This window comes from Psammomys obesus, unplaced genomic scaffold (genome assembly GCF_907164565.1).
Source record: "Psammomys obesus unplaced genomic scaffold, mPsaObe1.curated_primary_1811, whole genome shotgun sequence".
In the NCBI taxonomy this organism is placed as follows: Eukaryota; Metazoa; Chordata; class Mammalia; order Rodentia; family Muridae; genus Psammomys; species Psammomys obesus.
Window position 1 is genome coordinate 387,287 of NW_026589137.1, and position 19,635 is coordinate 406,921.

Genomic DNA, 19,635 nt, shown 5'->3' on the forward strand with positions numbered 1-19,635 from the left:
TTTCTTTCTTTCTTTCTTTCTTTCTTTCTTTCTTTCTTTCTTTCTTTTCTCTCTCTACTCCAATGCTTGGAAGGATTTGATTTCTGAAAGGATGAGAAAGCATTTGGTGAATTTCAGCCATGGATGACTGCTCCAAATAAAGCAAATCAAACAAAACAAGCAAGTTTTATTGAAGTGTTGTGGTCCTACAACAGAAATGTATATTGTTTTCTTGTTTGGGGGCTTCAGCCTATGGTATTATGCATGCAAGGCAAGCACTGAGCTACATCTTCCCAAACTTTGTCGTTGAGACAGGGTCTTTCTTACTAGGTAACTCAGGCTTGCCTCACACTCCTGACTCTCCTGCCTCAGCTTCCCAAGTACTGAGATTACGGTCTTGTGCCATTACACCTATTAAAAATGTACACATTTGAAGGCCACAAATATATATATATACTTTAGTTTTTTGAAGCAAGGTTTCTCTGTATAGCTCTGGCTGTCCTGGACTCAAACTCACAGAGAATTAAGGATTCAGAGATCACAGGCATACAGGCATGTGCCACTGCATCCAGCAATAATTTGATAATAGTTTTACATATGTGTACACTAATGAAACCATGGCAGTTAACACAGCGAACTGACCTATTGCCAAAATTTTCACATGTCTCTTGGTAATTACTCTATCCAAGCAAACAGTGTTCAGCATACTGTCACTTTAGATTAGTTTATACTCCCTAGAATTTTTAATAAATGGGACCATGCAGTATATATGCTCCCCTTTGTCCTGACTTCTTTTGGGATATTAGCAGTTGATGAACCTTTGGGTCATTTCTGCTCTTTGCTTATTTTATGTGACCATATCCTTTCTTCCTTCCTTCTTTCTTTCTTTCTTTCTTTCTTTCTTTCTTTCTTTCTTTCTTTCTTTCTTCCTTCCTTCCTTCCTTCCTTCCTTCCTTCCTTCCTTCCTTCCTTCCTTCCTTCCTTCCTTCCTTCCTTTTTTTCCCTAGAGTTACTTCACTCTTTATTGTCCATCTCTAACAGCAGGGCACAAGCATTCCATGTCCTCCATATCTTTAGCTTCTGCCTCCTCAGTTTCATTCCTTGTTGCTTTCCTCACTCTAGGAGTTTCATCCTATTCTCTCTTTTTAGTGGTCTTGTTCCATCCCTCTGTTTTTTTTTGTATTTTTAATTAAATTATCTTATATGTTTGAGCATTTTACCTGCATGTATGTCTTTGACCTGTATGCATGCCTGGTGCCTGCAAAGGACAGAAGGTGTCAGATTCTTGGAACCTGACTTACAGATTGTTGTGACTCAACATGTGGGTGCTGGGAATTGAACCTGGGTGCCCTCAAAGAGCAACTAGTGCTTTTAACAACTGAGCTACATCTCCCCCCCCCCATTTCTCTTTTTTAAATGCCATTTGTTTGTTAATGTTTCTGTCTTTCACCATCACTCTTCTCTGATCTGTCGCTGTTATTCTAAATAAATTTCATTAAGGTTCTGTCAGTTTCCTGTTGCTTCTGTAATGACTTACCACAAACAAAATGGGCTAAACAATAAAGAATCAGTATGCTACAACCCTGATGCAGATCTCTTTGGGCCAATGAATTCATTTCTGGAGGCTCCAAAAAAAAGCCTGTTATATAGCTCACTCAAGTTATTGACTAACTTAGCTCCTTTTTGGTTATAGGACTAAGGTTCTTGTTGGCCTACTGGCTGTCAGCTGAGGATTGTTCTTAGGTTCTTGAAACCATCCCTATTCTTTGGCTCTTGGGCACCTTCGTATTCAGTCAGTCCTTGTCACGTCTCTACTGGGCTTGCAGTTTTTGCTTACTCCCCATGCTTTGAGTCCATGCCCCCAGTTTTTCAGGGCTCTTTTGAACAGATTGGGTATACCCAAACAAAGCAGAATGATCTATATATTTCTCTATGTAAATTATAATTACTATAACTCTAATCACTTGTTCAAGATCTTGTTTGTCACAGGGAATGGTGCCTCAGGCCTATAATCATAATACTTGAGAAGCTGAGGCAGGAGGGTTATTGTGGGATACAAGAGCAAGATGCTGTTTCAAAACAAACAAACAAACAAACAAACAAACAAACAAACACTGCCAAACTTCTTATGTTGTAGAGGGGAATACATTAAAAGGTCCCAGGGATTAGAATATAGATACTGCACTGGGTGTGGTGGTGAATACCTTTAATCTTAGCACTTGTGTGGCAGAGGCAATCAGATGTCTGTTATCTACAAAGTGAGTTCCAGGACAGCCAGGGCTACACAGAGAAACTGTCTTGAAAAACCTATATACATATGGGCACTTTTTTTTTGGGGTGTCATTATTCCATCTACTACAAATTGGACAATTCTAGGGACAGTTTAGGCTCTGGCCAACTATTTCTTTACTTATTCTGGGCACTTAGAATTTAAGATAGCCAAAACATTAACTCTGAACTTCAATGCTCCCTTTTACTTCCTGAATTCAGTTGTTCAGAAAATCTAAGTCCAACTGCAAAATGTGTCTTAATATTTTCTTTTTATAATAATATTATTATTATTATTATTATTATTTTATTTTTATGTCTGTGGGTGTTTTGCCTGCATGTATGACACTTCCTGCATGCAGTGCCAAGAAGGCCAGAAGAAATCATTGGATTCCCCAGGGATAGAGTTACAAACAATTTTGAACCACCATGTGGTACTGGGAATAAAATCTGGAACCTCTGGAAGAGCAGCCAGTGCTCTTAACCACTGAGAAATCTCTCCATGACCTATTTTTATTTTTCTGTGTGTGTTTATGTATGTGTGTTTGTACTTGTGTGTGTGTGTGTGTGTGTGGTTTGGGAGTATGCACATGTGTGTGCAGATGCTCTTGGAAGCTACCATGTCAGATCCCTCTGGAACTGGAGTTACTGGCTGTTGTGAGCCACCCACTGTGGTTCCTAGGAATTATACTCCAATTCTTTAGAAAGGCAGTATCTTATTTAAGGTTTCTGTTGCTGTGATAAAACACTGTGACCAGAAAGTAAGTTGGGGAGGAAAGGGTTTCTTTGGCTTGCACTTCATATTGCTGTTCATCATTGAAGGAAGTCAGGACACAAACTCAAACAGGGCAAGAACCTGGAGACAGGAGCTGATGTAGAAGCCATGGAGGGGTTCTGCTTACGAGCTTGCTTCCCATGGCTTGCTCAGCGTGCTTGCTTATAGAACCTAGGACTACCAACCCAGGGATGGAACCACCCACAATGGACTGGTCCCTTCCCCCATTGATCACTAATTGAGAAAATACTTTCCAGCTGGATCTCATGGAGGCATTTTCTTAACTGAGGCTCCTTCCTCTCTGACATCTTTAGCGTGTGTCAAGTTGGCACCAAAAAAATCAGCCTGTAGGCAGTATGTGATTTTAGTCGTTGAGCCATCTCTCCAGACCTTGAACTCAGTTTTGGTTTTGCCACTATTCTAGACTGAGCTGACATTTCTTGGGTATAGTTCTGGAGTCTGCTCTCACTTGGTCTTCTCATTTCTATTCATGCATCCCTCTACTCTCTCCTCTACATAACAACTGGAACTGCATTTTAAAATTAAAAACCAGATTGTACTGTTTCTGCTTAAAAACCTTCAGTACTTCTCATTATACTTAGAATAAAATTGATGTTCTGGCTGTGGCCTATGTGACTTTTATAGCTATGTATTTGACTTTTACAGCTATGGATGTAGTTGCTCAGTAGAGGGCCCTGCCCTACATGTGCAAGTTACTGGATTTTATCTCCAGAACTACAAATGAACAGATGCAAATGATCTGCCTCTCTATTACATCTCATCTCATTCAAACCCTTCACTCAGTGACCACCCTGGCTGCATTCTGTTCACTAATTGTTGTTGGTCCACCAGCCATTTGCACTTGTTTTGTCCACTGCTGGAGATGTTCTCTTTGCTTCTTTCTTTGGTTGGCTCATTCTTGTCTTTTGGGTCTTATCTCCAATGTCACCTCTCAGAAAGGCCTCCACTGACTCCCCGAATGAAAGATTTTTACATTTCTCCCACATAATCCTTTCATTAATGCACTGTTTATTCTCTTCCCAACATTACAATGTAAAACTACCTTATTTTTGAAAAGTTGTTAATTGACCTCCATGCTCATTAGCTCATGATCTCCAGAATGAGAGCAGTCACACTTGCCTTTCATATCACTTCGTCCACAGTGCCTAGTTGTTGAATAAATGCATAAGGCCAGTCTCCTCACTCTGTCTCAATCAACTTTGCCTGCTCTCATCTCTCTGCTACTGCTTATACCCTTGTATTAGTTACTTTTCTGTTGCTGTGATAAACACCACGACTAAATGCAGCTTATAGAAGAGACTTCATTTTGACTTATGGTCCACAATGGTAGAGAAGGCATGGCAGCAGTTGATAGGCAGCCAGATCAGGAGGCTCAGAGACATCTTTAACCACATGCAGAAAGCAGCATGGAAGTAGGGTGACACTTTCCACTTTCAAACTCTGCTCCCAATGATGCACATCCTCCCGCAAAGCTGTTCCTAACAGCTCTGTAAGAATCCCAAATAGCACCACCAGTGGCAGCCAACATTTCTTATTCAGACTACTAACAGTCCTTCCTTCAAAACTCAGTTCAGAGCCAGGCATAGAGGGCCATAATTTTGGCATTTTGGAATCTAAGGGGAGGAGGATCATGAGTTCAAAGCTAGCCTGGGCTATACAGTGAGATCCTACCTTAAAATACCAAAATCTAGCAAGCCACGTGGCCTGATACCTATAATCCCAGCAGTCCATAGGCTGTGGCAGGAAGATTGCCATGAGTTTGAAGACTCTACCCAACAAGGTATTAAAGCAGATGCTGAGACTCATAGCCAAACTTTGGGCAGAGTGCAGGAAATCTTATAAAAGAAGGGGAAATAGAAAGATCTGGAGGGGACAGGAGTTCCACAAGGAGAGCAACAGAACCAAAAAATCTAGGCACAGGGGTCTTTTCTGAGACTCATACTCCAACCAAGGACCACGCATGGAGATAACCTAGAACTCCTGCACAGATGTAGCCCATGGCAGCTCAGTCTCAAAGTGGGTTCCCTAGTAAGGGGAACAAGGACTGTCTCTGACATGAACTCAGTACCTGGCTCTTTGATCTCCTACCCCTGAGGGGGGAGCAGCCTTACCAGGCCGCAGAGGAAGACAATGCAGCCAGTCCTGATGAGACCTGATAGCCTAAGGTCAGATGGAAGGGGAGGAGGACCTCCCTTAGCAGTGGACTTGGAGAGGGGCATGGGAGGAGATGAGGGAGGTAAGGTGGGATTGAGAGGGGGCAAGGGAGGGGGCTACAACTGGGATACAAAGTGAATAAACTGTAATTAATATAAAAAGAAATTAATTTAAAAATATTTCAAAAAAGAAGGCAGAGCATCTCTTCACACCTCTAAGGAAGTAAAAATAGCACTCAGTTCATTTTAGGAACAGAATTAGAATTTTAAGGAGTTTTTCTGAAACTACAGAAAAACATTATTGATTTTACTGAAAAATATTGCAACTCGGGCTGGAGATGGCTCAACTACTAAGAGCACATACTGATCTAGAAGAGGACCTGAGTCTGGTTCCCAGCAACCGTGTCAAGCAACTTATAACCATGTAAAACTTCAGATCTGAAGAGATCTGATGCCTCTGGCCTCCAGAGGCATCTGTACTCACATACACATTCCCACACACAAATAGTTAAAAATAACTCTACTTGGCACAGAGGTGTTTTCTGAGCTGTGGGGTGGTTTTTAGAGTTATTTGTGGAAGAATGTACAGAAGAAATACTAAGATGTATATAAACTGAGGTTGGATGTTATCTTTTGTCAAAAAATGTTTATAATATTCAGTACTTTCTGAAACTTTGTTTTGCTGTTTCCAAGGAAGTACAATTGACAAACCTGGCGTATTGACTGGATTCAGTATTTACCTCCCCCCAAACACTAACAGATTGGGCTACAGAAGTGTGTCAACTTCATTCCCTATAAAACAGTCTGTCACAGGAGTTGTAAAAATGAGTTATTTTGTATATTTAAACCAGAAAAAGGTCTGAGAATTTAACCATAGTTTTGTAACTGATACTTTTCTCCTTTTAAAAAATTAAAGAAAAAATAGATTTATTTAATTATTTTATGTATGTGGGTGTTCTGTCTATATACATATGGGTGTGTGTGTGTGTGTGTGTGCACCATGTGTGTGCCTAGTACCTATGGAGTTTAGGTGAGGGTGTTGGATCCCCTGGGACTGGAGGTACAGTTGGGTATGAGCTACCATGCAGGTACTGGGAACTGAACACCATTCTCCTACAAAGTAACAAGTGCTGTTAACTGCTGAGCCAACTCTACAGCCCAGTTTTTTCCTTTAGAAAATAAGCTTAATATGAACGAATACTTTCAATGTTCTGAAACCTTCATGTATATAGTAGAGGGAAGGAAAAGAAAATATGTGAATTTATGTCAGCAATACATTTAATTATTTATTTATTGTTTTCTGAAAGAAGATTTCACTATGTACAAAAATTTGAACTTATGCAACAAAGGCTGGTCTTGAACTCATGATCTTCCTACCTTAGCCTCTTAAGGGCTGTGATTGCAGATAGGCACCACCACATTTTGTTAGATATTAATGCATTTTTAAAATGCAAAGATTGGTACTATTTGAAAACACAGTTATATAAATTTTACACAGAACCCCCCCCCCCATTTGATTATATTAAAACAACAACAACAAAAAACCCTACAGAGGGTGATTAGCCTAAAAGATTTTTATTTCATCACATTTTGGGGGGAGTATGTGTGTCATATCTTCTACTTGATACTTTCTAGGCAACTAGAACATCTTATGAGAATAATGGAAAATAACTAAATAATTATTTTCAAGGTAGTCTTACAAACCACGTTAGAAAGGCAGATAATTAAGGCCAATGGAACTGTATATGACTTTGGTCAGGAATATCGTTGCATCATTAAAAAAATCATAGGGCCCAGAGCTGGTGGTGCACTCCTTTAATTCCAGCACTCGGGATGCAGGCAGATCTCTGAGTCTGAGACCAGCTTCGTCTACAGAGTGAGCTCCAGGACAGCTAGGGCTACACAGTTACACAGAGAAATCCTGGGGAAAACTACCTTCTTGAAACAGAAGCTTCTAAGATTGAGAAGCTTGGTTTTTCAGTAAAGAATGGGGGTCTAAGATTCTAGTGTGGCACAACAGACTTGTAATCCAAGCCATCTAGGAGTCTAGGCAGTAACATCACAACTCTGGGAGCAGCCAGGACTTTGTAGCAAGATCATTTGAAAAAAAAATTTAAAAAGGTATGAGTTTAAGAGGTCTGTCTGTGTGGGGGAGCCACAGGCCAGAGAGGGAAACTTGGCCAACTCCACATGGTCTCTGCTCTGCTACTTCAGCTACAAGATGCTTTGAAGTGCTGTGGCAATGCTCATTTCCAGGGTGTTTTTCCTCAGAGGGTATATTGCATGTTTGATTACCACTAGGCTTTCTTTTTATTTTGTTTTATTTTCTCAAGACAGGTTTTCTCTCTATAGTCCTGGCTGTTCTGAGACTCACTGTGTAGACCATGCTAGCCTCATACTCACAGCAACCCACCTGCCTCTGCCTCCAGAGGATGGCTGGGATGAAAGGTATGCACCACTACCATCCAGCCCCCTAGGTTTTCTTATAGTCTGGTGGGATGACATTGTGATAGAGCAGTGTCAGGAAAACTTTTCAAGGCACAGGTATTCACAGGGAAAGTTTGGGGTGGTGAAATGATGTTTGGTCTCGTGATCTTATTTCCAAGAGTGGCAGGTCGAATACCCTCGCACCCCTCCTATGTACACAGTTATGAGGCCATGTTCATCTGTGATTGCTGCCCATCTTCCACCAGTGGAAATTCAGCTTTACAGAGTTGTTTTTTTAGATTCTAGTTTTTTTGGGTTTGAAGAACACCTTTAATTCCCGTGACTCCTAAGGCTTCAGACTTCAGTCCATCCCTGGGGTCAGTTTATAGGTTAGTGGGGACAGGATATAGCCATTTGATAAAGAAAAATTCTCTTACAGAACTCAAACATGCTAAACATAACTCCAAAATATGGAACTACCTGTTAAAACAGAAAATGAAAATTGTGTTAAATTCTTTTTTTTTAAATAAAAGACTTATTTTATTTATGCATCTATATGTCTGTGTGAGTTTGGGCACCCGTGGGGGCCAGAAAAGGGTATTGGATCCCTAGGAGATGGAGTTTTGTGTGGTTGTGAGCCTCTCAACAAGGGTACTGGGAACTGAATTCAGGTTGTCTGAAAGAGCAGCAAACACTCTTAATCACTGAGCTCTCTCTCCAGCCTAATGTTAAACAACTTTTTAAAATTAAAACATTTTAACATTTTCCTTTTTAATGATTTATTTATTTTTATTTTATGTGTTTTGCCTGTATATAAGCCTGTGTGAGGGTTCCAGAGCTCCTGGAACTGGAGTTTCACACAGTTATGAGCTGCCATGTGGATGCTGGGAATTGAACCTGGGTCCTCTGGAAGAGCAGCCAGTGCTCTTAACCATTGAGCCATCTCCCTAGCCCCTAAAATTTTATTTTTATTTTTTATTGGTGTGGACCTGGAAGTATATGAATAGTGTATTATACTCTATTCAGTTATTTCCCTTAGGTACTTTCAATGTCCCAAAGTTTAATTAACAGAATGGAGAAGCTCTCCTGAACTGAACTCAGCACCTTAGAGCCATATTTTAAACTCTTAAGACAAGGTACTTCTGCAAGAGAGTTGCACCAAGGTAAACTAAGACAATAGCTGTGGGCAACACTACATGGGTAATTCTTTTTGGAATCAAAGAATATGGAAAAAGGAAAACTAGTACAGTGTGGAAGGGGATGAAGGATGTCAGTGCCACTGAAGGGTATTCCCTGGACAAGCACTGGGCCAACATTAATATTCATGTAGTTGATCTGCCATTGCCCATTGCTATATGCTGGTCTTGCCTGGATATTTACATGTGAGCTAATACAAGGCTAGTCCAGAGTTCTTGTTCTTAATTCTGGTTACAGAGGTCTATGATGCATACGTACAGAAGTTTGATAAGGAAGGGAGAGAACAGGAAGAGGTAGAGAAGCAGGAGACTGGCCACCCTTCTCACCTTTAGTAAGTTAGCAGTCAGTTTCCTCCAGAGCCCTAGTACCCCTTTGGTCTTCACTATCTGCCAGAAACAGTCAGCTGCTCTTGAGAAGTAGATGGTCTACTCCTCCACAGTGGGGAAGATAAGGACATTGAGCCTGGCAGGAAATAGAAAGTACAGGGAAATGAGTTAAGTAGCAGGAAGTACTCTTTTTTTGTTGGGTCTTTGTGTGGTTTAGGTATCAGGGTGACTATTGCTTCATAGAATGAGTTTGGTAATGTACCTTCTGTTTCTATTTTGTGGAATAGTTTGAGGAGAATTGGTGTGAGCACTTCTTTGAAGGTCTGGTAGAATTCTGCGCTGAAACCATCTGGCCCAGGGCTTTTTTTGGAGGGGAGACTGTGAATGACTGCTTCAATTTCCTTGGGGGTTATAGGGCTGTTCAGTCTTTCTACCTGATCTTGACTTAATGTTGGAAGATGGAATCTATCAAGAAAATTGTCCATTTCATTTAGATTTTCAAATTTTGTGGCATATAGGCTTTTGTAGTATGACCTAATGATTGTTTGAATTTCCTCTGTGTCTGTAGTTATGTCACCCTTTTCATCTCTGATTTTGTTGATTTGGATAGATTCTCTCTGCTTTTTAGTTAGTTTGGCTAAGGGTTTGTCTATCCTGTTGATTTTCTCAAAGAACCAGCTTTTTGTTTCATTGATTCTTTGAATAGTTTTATTTCTTTCAAATTGATTGATTTCATCCCTGAGTTTGATTATTTCCAGCCTTCTGCTCCTCTTGGGTGTATCTGCTTCTTTTTTTTCTAGGGTTTTCAGTTGGGCCATTAAGTTGTTTCTATGTGATGTTACGAATTTCTTTTTGCAGGCACTTAATGCTATAAATTTTCCCCTGAGCACTGCTTTCAATGTGTCCCATAAATTTGTTGTTCAGTTTCCATGTGCGTGTAGGCTGTTTGTTATTTCTGTTGTTGAGGTCCAGCTTAAGTCCATGGTGGTCAGATAGAATACAAGGGATTATTTCAATCTTTTTGTATCTGTTGAGGCTTTCTTTATGACCAACTATATGGTGTATTTTGGAGAAGGTTCCATGCGGTGCTGAAAAGAAGGTATACTCTTTTGAGTTTGGATGAAAAGATCTGTAGACATCTATTAGGTCCATTTGATTTAGGGTCTCTGTAAGTGTTTTTATTTCCCTATTTGTTTTCTGTCTAGTTGATCTGTCCCTTGGTGAGAGTGGAGTGTTGAAGTCTCCCACTATTAGGGTTTTAGGATCAATGTGTGATTTAAGCTTTAATATTGTTTCATTTACGAATGTAGGTGCTCTTGTATTTGGGGCATTGATATTCAAAATTGTGATGTCCTCTTGGTGGATTTTTCCTTTGATGAGAATATAGTGGCCGTCCTAACAAAAAAAGAGAACTTCAGACCTATCTCTCTTATGAACATTGACGCAAAAATACTCAATAAAATACTTGCAAACCGAATCCAAGAACACATCAAAGATATCATCCACCACGACCAAGTAGGCTTCATCCTAGGCATGTAAGGGTGGTTCAACATATGGAAATCCATCAATGTAATCCACCACATAAACAAACTGAAGGAGAAAAACCACATGATCATCTACTTAGATGTTGAAAAAGCATTTGACAAAGTCCAACACCCATTCATGTTTAAAGTCTTGGAGAGATCAGGAATACAAGGCACATATCTAAACATAGTAAAGGCAATATACAGCAAGCCTATAGCCAACATCAAACTCAATGGAGAGAAACTTAAATCAGTCCCACTGAAATCAGGGACAGGAAAAGGCTGCCCACTCTCTCCCTACCTCTTCAACATAGTACTTGAAGTCCTAGCCAGAGCAATAAGACAACTAAAGGAGATCAAGGGGATACAAATCGGAAAGGAAAAGGTCAAAGTGTCACTATTCGCAGATGATATGATAGTATATATGAGCGACCCCAAAAATTCAACCAGAGAACTCCTCCAGTTGATAAACACCTTCAGCAAAGTGGCAGGATACAAAATCAACTCAAAAAAATCAGAAGCCCTCCTGTATACCAAAGACAAAATGGCCGAGAAAGAAATTAGGGAAACAACACCCTTCACAATAGCCACTAACCACATAAAGTACCTTGGGGTGACACTAACCAAGCAAGTGAAAGACCTGTTTGAGAAAAACTTCAAGTCTCTGAAGAAAGAAATTGAAGAAGATCTCAGAAGATGGAAAGATCTCCCGTGCTCATGGATTGGTAGGATTAACATTGTGAAAATGGCCATCCTGCCAAAAGCAATCTACAGATTCAATGCAATTCCCATCAAAATACCAACTCAATTCTTTACAGACCTTGAAAAAAAGATTCTCAGCTTCATATGGAGAAACAAAAAACCGAGAATCTCCAAAACAATCCTGTACAACAACAGATCATCTGGAGGTATCTCCATCCCCGATCTCAAGTTGTACTACAAAACCATAGTAATAAAAACTGCATGGTATTGGCATAAAAACAGAAAGGAGGATCAATGGAACCGCATAGAAGACCCAGAAATAAACCCACACACCTATGAATACTCGATTTTTGACAAAGAAGCCAAAACCATTCAATGGAAAAAAGACAGCATCTTCAACAAATGGTGCTGGTCCAACTGGATGCAGAAAAATGAAAATAGATCTATATTTATCACCCTTCACAAAACTAAAGTCCAAGTGGATCAAAGACCTCAACATAAAACCAGATACTCTAAATCTGTTAGAAGAAAAAGTGGGGAACAGCCTAGAACTCATTGGCACAGGAGACAACTTCCTGAACAGAACACCAACAGCACAGGCTTTAAGAGCAACAATCAATAAATGGGACCTCATGAAACTGAAAAGCTTCTGTAAAGCAAAGGGCACTGTCATCAAAACAAAACGCCTGCCTACAGATTGGGAAAGAATCTTCACTAACCCTTTATCTGACAGAAGACTAATATCGAGTATATACAAAGAACTAAAGAAGCTGAAAAGCAGCAAACCAAGCAATCCAATTAAAAAATGGGGAACAGAGCTAAACAGAGAATTCTCTGTAGAGGAATATCGAATGGCAGAGAAACACTTAAAGAAATGCTCATCCTCATTAGCCCTCAGGGAAATGCAAATCAAAACGACCCTGAGATATCACCTTACACCCATCAGAATGGCCAAGATGAAAAACTCAAGGGACAACACATGCTGGAGAGGTTGTGGAGAAAGGGGAACCCTCCTCCACTGCTGGTGGGAATGTAAACTGGTACAACCACTCTGGAAATCTATCTGGCGCTTTCTAAGACAATTAGGAATAGTGCTTCCTCAAGACCCAGCTATACCACTGCTAGGTATATACCCAAAGTTTGCTCAAGTACACAAAAGGGATATTTGCTCAACCATGTTTATAGCAGCTTTATTTGTAATAGCCAGAACCTGGAAACAACCCAGATGTCCATCAACGGAGGAATGGGTACAGAAATTGTGGTATTTTTACACAATGGAATACTATTCAGCAATCAAAAAGGAGGAAATCATGAAATTTGCAGGCAAATGGTGGGATCTAGAAAAGATCATCCTGAGTGAAATATCCCAGAAGGAGAAAGACAAACACGGTATATACTCACTTATATAGACCTATAAGATATGATAAACATAATGAAATCTATACACCTAAAAAAGATAATCAAGAGAGCGGACATGGGGTAAGATGATCAATCCTCGTGTTGAAAGACAGATGGGATGTGCATTGAACATTGACAGGAGTCTACTGAGCGCATTTGAAAGACTCTAACTAGCAGTGTTTTCAAAGCAAAGACTCATGACCAAACCTTTGGCAGAGTACAGGGAATCATAAGAAAGAAGGGGAGTTAGTCTGATGAGGAAAGGAGAGGAGCTCCACAAGGACCAAATATATCTGGGCACAGGGTCTTTTCTGAGACTGACATGCAACCAAGGACCATGTATGAATGTAACCTAGAATCTCTGCTCAGATGTAGCCTGTGGTAGCTCAGTAACCAATTGGTTTCCCATAGTGAGGGGAACAAGGACTATTTCTAACAGGAACTCAATGACAGGCTCTTTGGCCTCCCCACCCCCCAAGGGAGGAGCAGTCCTGTTAGGCCACAGAGGAGAGCTTTGCAGCCAGTCCTGAAGATACTTGATAAAACAGGATCGGATGAATGGGGAGGAGGTCCCCCCTATTAGTGGACTTGGCAAGGGGCACGGTGGAGATGAGGGAGGTAGGGAGGGACTGGGAGGGAATGAGGGATCGGGACACGCCTGGATACAGAGTTAATAAAATGTAACTGATAAGAAAAAAATAAAATTCAAAAAAAAAGTAGCAGGAAGTAAATGTCCTACACAAAATAAGCAGGGTCTCAGGTCTGGACTCAGGATGCTGTGCCAAGGTAGTGGCAAAAAATAGTAACTTCAGAGTTCATCTTCTTCCATGGTCTTGGAATGATTTTTTAAATTTTTTTTATTATTCTCATTAGTTTCATTTTGTTAATTCTGTATCCCAGCTGTATCCCTCATTCCCTCCCCAGTCCCACCCTCCCTCCCTCATCTCCTCCCTGCCCCTTTCCAAGTCCACTGATGGGGGGGACCTCCTCCCCTTTCATATGACTCCGTTTTGTCAGGTATTTTCAGGACTGGCTGCAAAGTCCTCCTCTGTGGCCTAACAGTACTGCTCCTCCCTTGGGAGTTGGGGAGGTCAAAGGGCCAGTCATTGAGTTCCTGTTAGAAATAGTCCTTGTTCCCCTTACTATGGGAAACCAATTGATTACTGAGCTATCACGGGTCACATCCGAGCAGAGGTTCTAGGTTTTTATCCTCTTATGGTCTTTGGTTGAGTGTCCATCTCAGAAAAGACCCTGTGCCCAGATATGTTTGGTCCTTGTGGAGCTCCTATCCTTTCCACATCAAACTCCCCTTCTTTCATATGATTCCCTGCCCTCTGCCGAAGGTTTGGTTATGAGTCTTGGTATCTACTTTGGAACACTGCTAGGTAGAGTCTTTCAGATGCTTTCTGCGGTAGACTCCTGTCATACGTTCAAGTTCAATGCATATCCCATTTGTCTTTCTAAATGAGGATTGATCATCATACCTCGTGTTGGCTTTCTTGATTATCTTCTTTAGGTGTATAGATTTCATTATGTTTATCATATCTTTTAGGTCTATATAAGCGACTATATTCCATGTTTGTCTTTCTCCTTCTAGGATACTTCACTCAGAATGATCTTTTCTAGATCCCACCATTTGCCTGCAAATTTCATGATTTCCTCTTTTTTGATTGCTGAGTAGTATTCCATTGTGTAAAAATACCACAATTTCTGTACCCATTCCTCCATTGATGGACATCTGGGTTTTGGTGCTGGTCTAATTGGATGTCTACAAGCAGAAAAATGAAAATAGATCCACATTTATCACCCTGCACAAAACTAAAGTCTAAGTGGATCAAAGACCTCAACATAAAACCAGATATGCTAAATCTGCTAGAAGAAAAAGTGGGGAAGAGCCTTGAACTCATTGGCACAGGAGACAACTTCCTGAACAGAACTCCAACAGCACAGGCTTTAAGAGCAACAATCAATAAATGGGACCTCATGAAACTGATTTTTTTTTTTTGAGACAGAATTTTGCTTATATAGCCCAGATTGGCTGAGACTTCACCATACTTCTGTTTCAGCTTCTTAAATGCTGAGATTACAGGTGTTAAGCACTACACCTAGTTTAGAATGAATGGTAATTGTCTATAGAACCATGATGTGGTGGATTTTGCTTAAGAGAAAGTAGGCATTTTGGGTAGACTCAATTTCATACTCACATTCCATCCTCGCCAATGCCTAATGGACCTGCTTCATACTCCTATGCCTTTAATCTTTTAATCTTTTTTTAAGATCCACTTATTTTTATTTTACAGATATGGAAAATTTGCCTGTGCGTATGTCTGTGTACAATGTGCATGTACAGGCATCAGATCCCTTTAGAACTGAAGTTAGAGATGGTTGTTAGCTGTGAGGTGAGTCCTGGGAATAGAACCAGGGTCCTTTGGAAGAGCAGCCAGTGCTCTTAACCACAAAGCCATCTCTTTAGTCTAAGCCCAGCCTTAGACTTAAATCTTTTTTTTTTCATGCCCTCCTGACTACTTAACTCTTCCTCTCCTGGGAAACCACCAAGTAGGGGCTTATTTTCCCACAGTACAAATGTTCCAGGGTTGAGAAGAGGTGACTGTGGCAATAGATGTTGGCTGCCTATTCTTGTCTGCTTCACTATCATGACAGAAGTACTCATCTGGGGCTCAAGCTACTTCATTGTTCTTGTCCTGTTGTCATCTGTGGGCCTCCTGCTCCCCTTCTACATTTACTGGACAGGGACACCTGATGGTTCAGTTTAGAGCAGCCTCACCATTATCTTAGGTAACTTTAAAAAGAAAAGGGAAAAAAGAAAAGAAAAGAAAAAAAAAAGAAAGTTGGAGAGGGGAGATATGGAACCCCCACAACCCCTACTGGGGAGATGGCTCGGTGGTTAAGAGCACTGGCTGCTCTTCCAGAGGACCCAGGTTCTATTCCCAGTACTCACCTCACAGCTAACAACTGTCTATAACTTCAGCTCTAAGGGGATCTGATATCCTTACATGTACATGGACCAAGGGAAGTGGGAGGAAGGGAGTGAGGGGTGGATACCAAGATACTTGTATACGTGTATACATTTTTCAAATAAGAAAATGCAATAAAGGACAGTCTATGCCAATCTCAGTCTGGCCCTCATCCTCAGGATTTCTCACTTTTATAGTTTTGGCTATTTTTCTTTCAGCCATTCCATAGACTTCATAACCACCCCAGAACTACCTGATGAAACTGTCATCATCAAAATGTTCAATCCCTATAAGTAAGTTTCTTGTCTCTTTAATCTCAGTACTTGAGAGGCTGATGCACCTCCATCAGCCCCCCATATATATACAATTTAAATTAATATATATATATATATATATATATATATATATATACACCCCATATACACATAATTTAAAATAAAACAAATCTATATAAAAAAAGAAAGAACAAGAAGAAGCTAGGGCTGAAGAGATGGCTCAGTGGTTAAGAGCACTTGCTGCTCTTGAAGAGGGCTAAGTTCAGTTCCCAGCACCCACACTGGATTACTCACAACTGCCTGTAAGTTGAGCTCCAGGGAAATCCAGTACCCTCTTGTGATCTCTGCAGGCACCCACACTCAAGTGTACATATCCACACACAAACATATACACGTGCAAAGAATTAAATATGAATCTAAAACATAGAGATAAGCTAAAAATTACAGCATGAATAAACTCCATTGGCACCACACTGAATGAGCTATTCTCAGAAGATAACGCTATTGAGAACACATGAAGTGTTACCAGTGTCAGGGTGGTCCTGGAGGCCTTGATTTTGCAAAGGGATGGCACATGAAAATCTGGGGATTGACACAACAGTTCTATGTCCTGATTGTAGTAGCCTCCACAGAAATCTATACATCCATCCAAACTCCTAGAACTCTTCTGCATTAAAACATGCTAATTTAACTTTTTTGTATTTGGGAATAAGAGAGTGGGCAATGTTTTGAAAGGCAAAGTTAGGATTGGAGGAAGAAATTATTTTTTTTAACATGGGTAGGACATGAATTTATTCATCTGTTAAGAAGGAAACGTGCCCAAGAGGAACTTGAGGTGTGACACCCAGAAAACCACCAGAAGGAAGGATATCATGTAAAAAAGCAAAAGGTTGTGTCTGTTTATCACTCCATTTTCTTCCCCAGAAACATCAAGCCAGGTTATTTGCCTAGGGTGGAGGCGATGGGTGTGCCTGCCGTGAGGAGTTTGGTAAAATGTGAAAAATGCTGTTAGGAAGGATGTTCAAAGGACGCTCTGAACACTAGCTCTGCAGACTGAGAAGCAGCACAGACTGGATGCCATGAACTTTCTGAGCCCCCCCCAGCTGCCCTTCCATGCATTCATCTCCAGCAGTATGAATCAGAGGGAGTTTGTGAGGTTGAGATAAGCTGGGGGCCAAATGGCATGGATTTCAGAACGGGAGCAAAAAGCCACAAGAATGAAGAAGGGCCCTGGAGTTGTGGCTCAGTTGTTAGAATGCTTGGTTTGCACTCTAACAAAGCCCCAGGTTCCATCTCCAGCACCACATGATCTGGGCATGCTGATCCCAGCACTATAATCCTAGTGCTGGTTTGGTGGAGGCAGCAGTATCAAAACTTCAAGGTCATCCTCAGCTTTTATCAAGTTCAAGACCATCGTGGGGTATGTGAAGACCCTGTCTCAGAGAAAAGAATGTAAAGGGTCTGTAGGTGGCATGCACTCAGTAAAATGCTTGCTGTAAGAGAAGGTCTGGTTTCAATCCCCAGCATCCAGGTAAAAAGATGGACATGAGGGTGCATTCTAGTGCTGGTGAGGCAGAGACAGGGTGATCCCTGGAGCTCAGTGGCCAGACAACCATAGCCTACCTTCCCAGTGCAAGGTCTCAGAGAGAGATCTCAAGACACAAGGTGGGTGACTTCTGAAAAACACCTACCATTGACCTCTGGCCTCTATACACATGTGCAGACATGTGACGTGTACCAACACACACAAACTTACAGCACGGAGAGAGGGAGGGAGTAAGGGGGAATTAAGGAACAGGGTGAGGAGAAGGAAGACAGAACAGAACCTGGAAACAAAGTACATGAAGTCAAGAGGATGCTGGTGGTCTAGACAGGAAATTGACCAGAGGCATTCATTATCTGAGGGACTTTTGGGGCGCAGTGGTGCACACTTGTAATCCCAGCACTCAGGGAGGCAGAGCCAGGAGGATCACTGTGAGTTCAAGGCCAACCTGGTCTACAGAGTGAGTTCCAGGATAGCCAAAAATTTCACACAGAAAGAAAGGGGGGGGAAAAAACACCCCCAAAAGATGTCTTTGTCCATGATGTGGTCACATGTTGATTCTTTGGTACTTTTTTTCTTGTGGTGCTGGAGATTGCATCCAGGACCTTGTAATATACTAAGCAAGTCCTCTTCTGGGTTCACTCAGCCCTCTTTTATGTTTCAGCAAATGGCCTCAATTCTAGGTTGCATTCAGTTTTACTGCCCCATACATTCTTTCATCTATATCCTGACTGTGCCTCCCCATAGGACTTGTGACTTTCATGCCATGCATCATGCTCTGGAGCTGGACAGCTTGTAATGACCCCTGTGACCTTCAGCAAAGGCCTTGATCTGTCTGAGGGTCTTTTTTTTGTCTGTAAAATGGAGTATTAATAACATGTACCTTATAGGATTGTTGTTCATATTAAATAATTTAGTACATGCAAAGCACTTAGAACTGTACTTGATACAGAGCAAGCACTAAGTAAGTAACCACCATCATTAAGGTCATTATTACAATTATCTAAACTTGGAGAAGAGACAAATATGCTGAAGACCAAACCAACCTGCTAGACTGGAATGCTAGATTGCTCTCAATCTGTATCTGATTAGCAACGAGAAACAGAACAAAGTAGATGGCTAGTCACAAGGGCCTGAATTTAAGGATTCTTCTACACAAACTCAGGCAACTCTCTAGGCTAACAGAATGTTAGCCACTGGCTTCAGATCTGCACACTGGACCCTGTAGTATAACATCACCTGAAAGAAATCAGGAGAACTAAGCCTGGCTCTGCCACTATCAATGTAACCTTGACTATGTCCTTGACTTCTGCAGACCTTAGTTTCCTCGCATATCTACTGAAGAGACCGAAATGAAATGACCTTGAAGACCCTTTCCAGTTTATGTAATCCTTGCAGCTGGCCCAACTCCATGTGCCTTCCTACCTCTAGGACTTGAAATCTGCCATTTCCTCTGTTTTGCCAAGTCTTGTAATGATCAGAAAAAAATAGCATTTTCTCAGAGAAATAGTCTCAGATACTCAGATTAAATTTATCAAACACTGTTTGGTCACTATGTCCTTCATGGCACTTGATAAGAATTTGTAATGAAGCTGGGCGTGGTGGTACACGCCTGTAATCCCAATACTTTGGAGGCAGAGGAAGGAGGATCTCTGTGAGCTCAAGGCCTGCCTGGTCTACAAACTGAATCCAGGACAGCCAAGGATGTGCAGAGAAACCCTGTCTTGAAAAACCAAAAAGAAAAAAAGAGAGAATTTGTAATGATGTGTTGTCTATAATTATTTCTTACTGCTGTTATCTTCATAGCCCCTTATTCTACTGTGAGTGCAACTACCATAGGTCCGGTGATCACATCTGTCTTGACATGGATTTTTCCCAAAAGCCTACAAGCATTTCTTTTACACTGTAGGTGTTACTACATATTGAGAAAAAGGAGGAGTAAACGTACATAAAAGTGATGGACAAACACTTCAAAGTTAGCATTTGAAAGTTTCTATGCTAAATTTCCCAGGGCTTCCAGAAGGGGTGAAAGATCCCCGGAGGGTATCTTCCGTCAGAGAGACCCCCTCCCAA

The 19,635-nt window shown here is 41.1% G+C and overlaps 1 protein-coding gene and 1 non-coding gene across 2 annotated transcripts in view; both read right to left on the bottom strand.

Moving 5' to 3' along the window:
- The window catches only part of Slc25a43 (solute carrier family 25 member 43), a 95,179-nt gene that overhangs the window by 9,471 nt on the left and 66,073 nt on the right, over nucleotides 1–19,635 (bottom strand). The window contains 5 exon segments of the mRNA XM_055604950.1: nucleotides 3,130–3,160; nucleotides 7,939–8,040; nucleotides 8,043–8,103; nucleotides 9,147–9,242; nucleotides 9,244–9,282. Coding sequence (XP_055460925.1) covers nucleotides 3,130–3,160; nucleotides 7,939–8,040; nucleotides 8,043–8,103; nucleotides 9,147–9,242; nucleotides 9,244–9,282 — 329 coding nt within the window.
- LOC129674919 (small nucleolar RNA SNORA36 family) lies at nucleotides 8,605–8,734 on the bottom strand. Its single transcript, XR_008719857.1, has one exon. It is a non-coding gene; the product is annotated as a small nucleolar RNA SNORA36 family (small nucleolar RNA).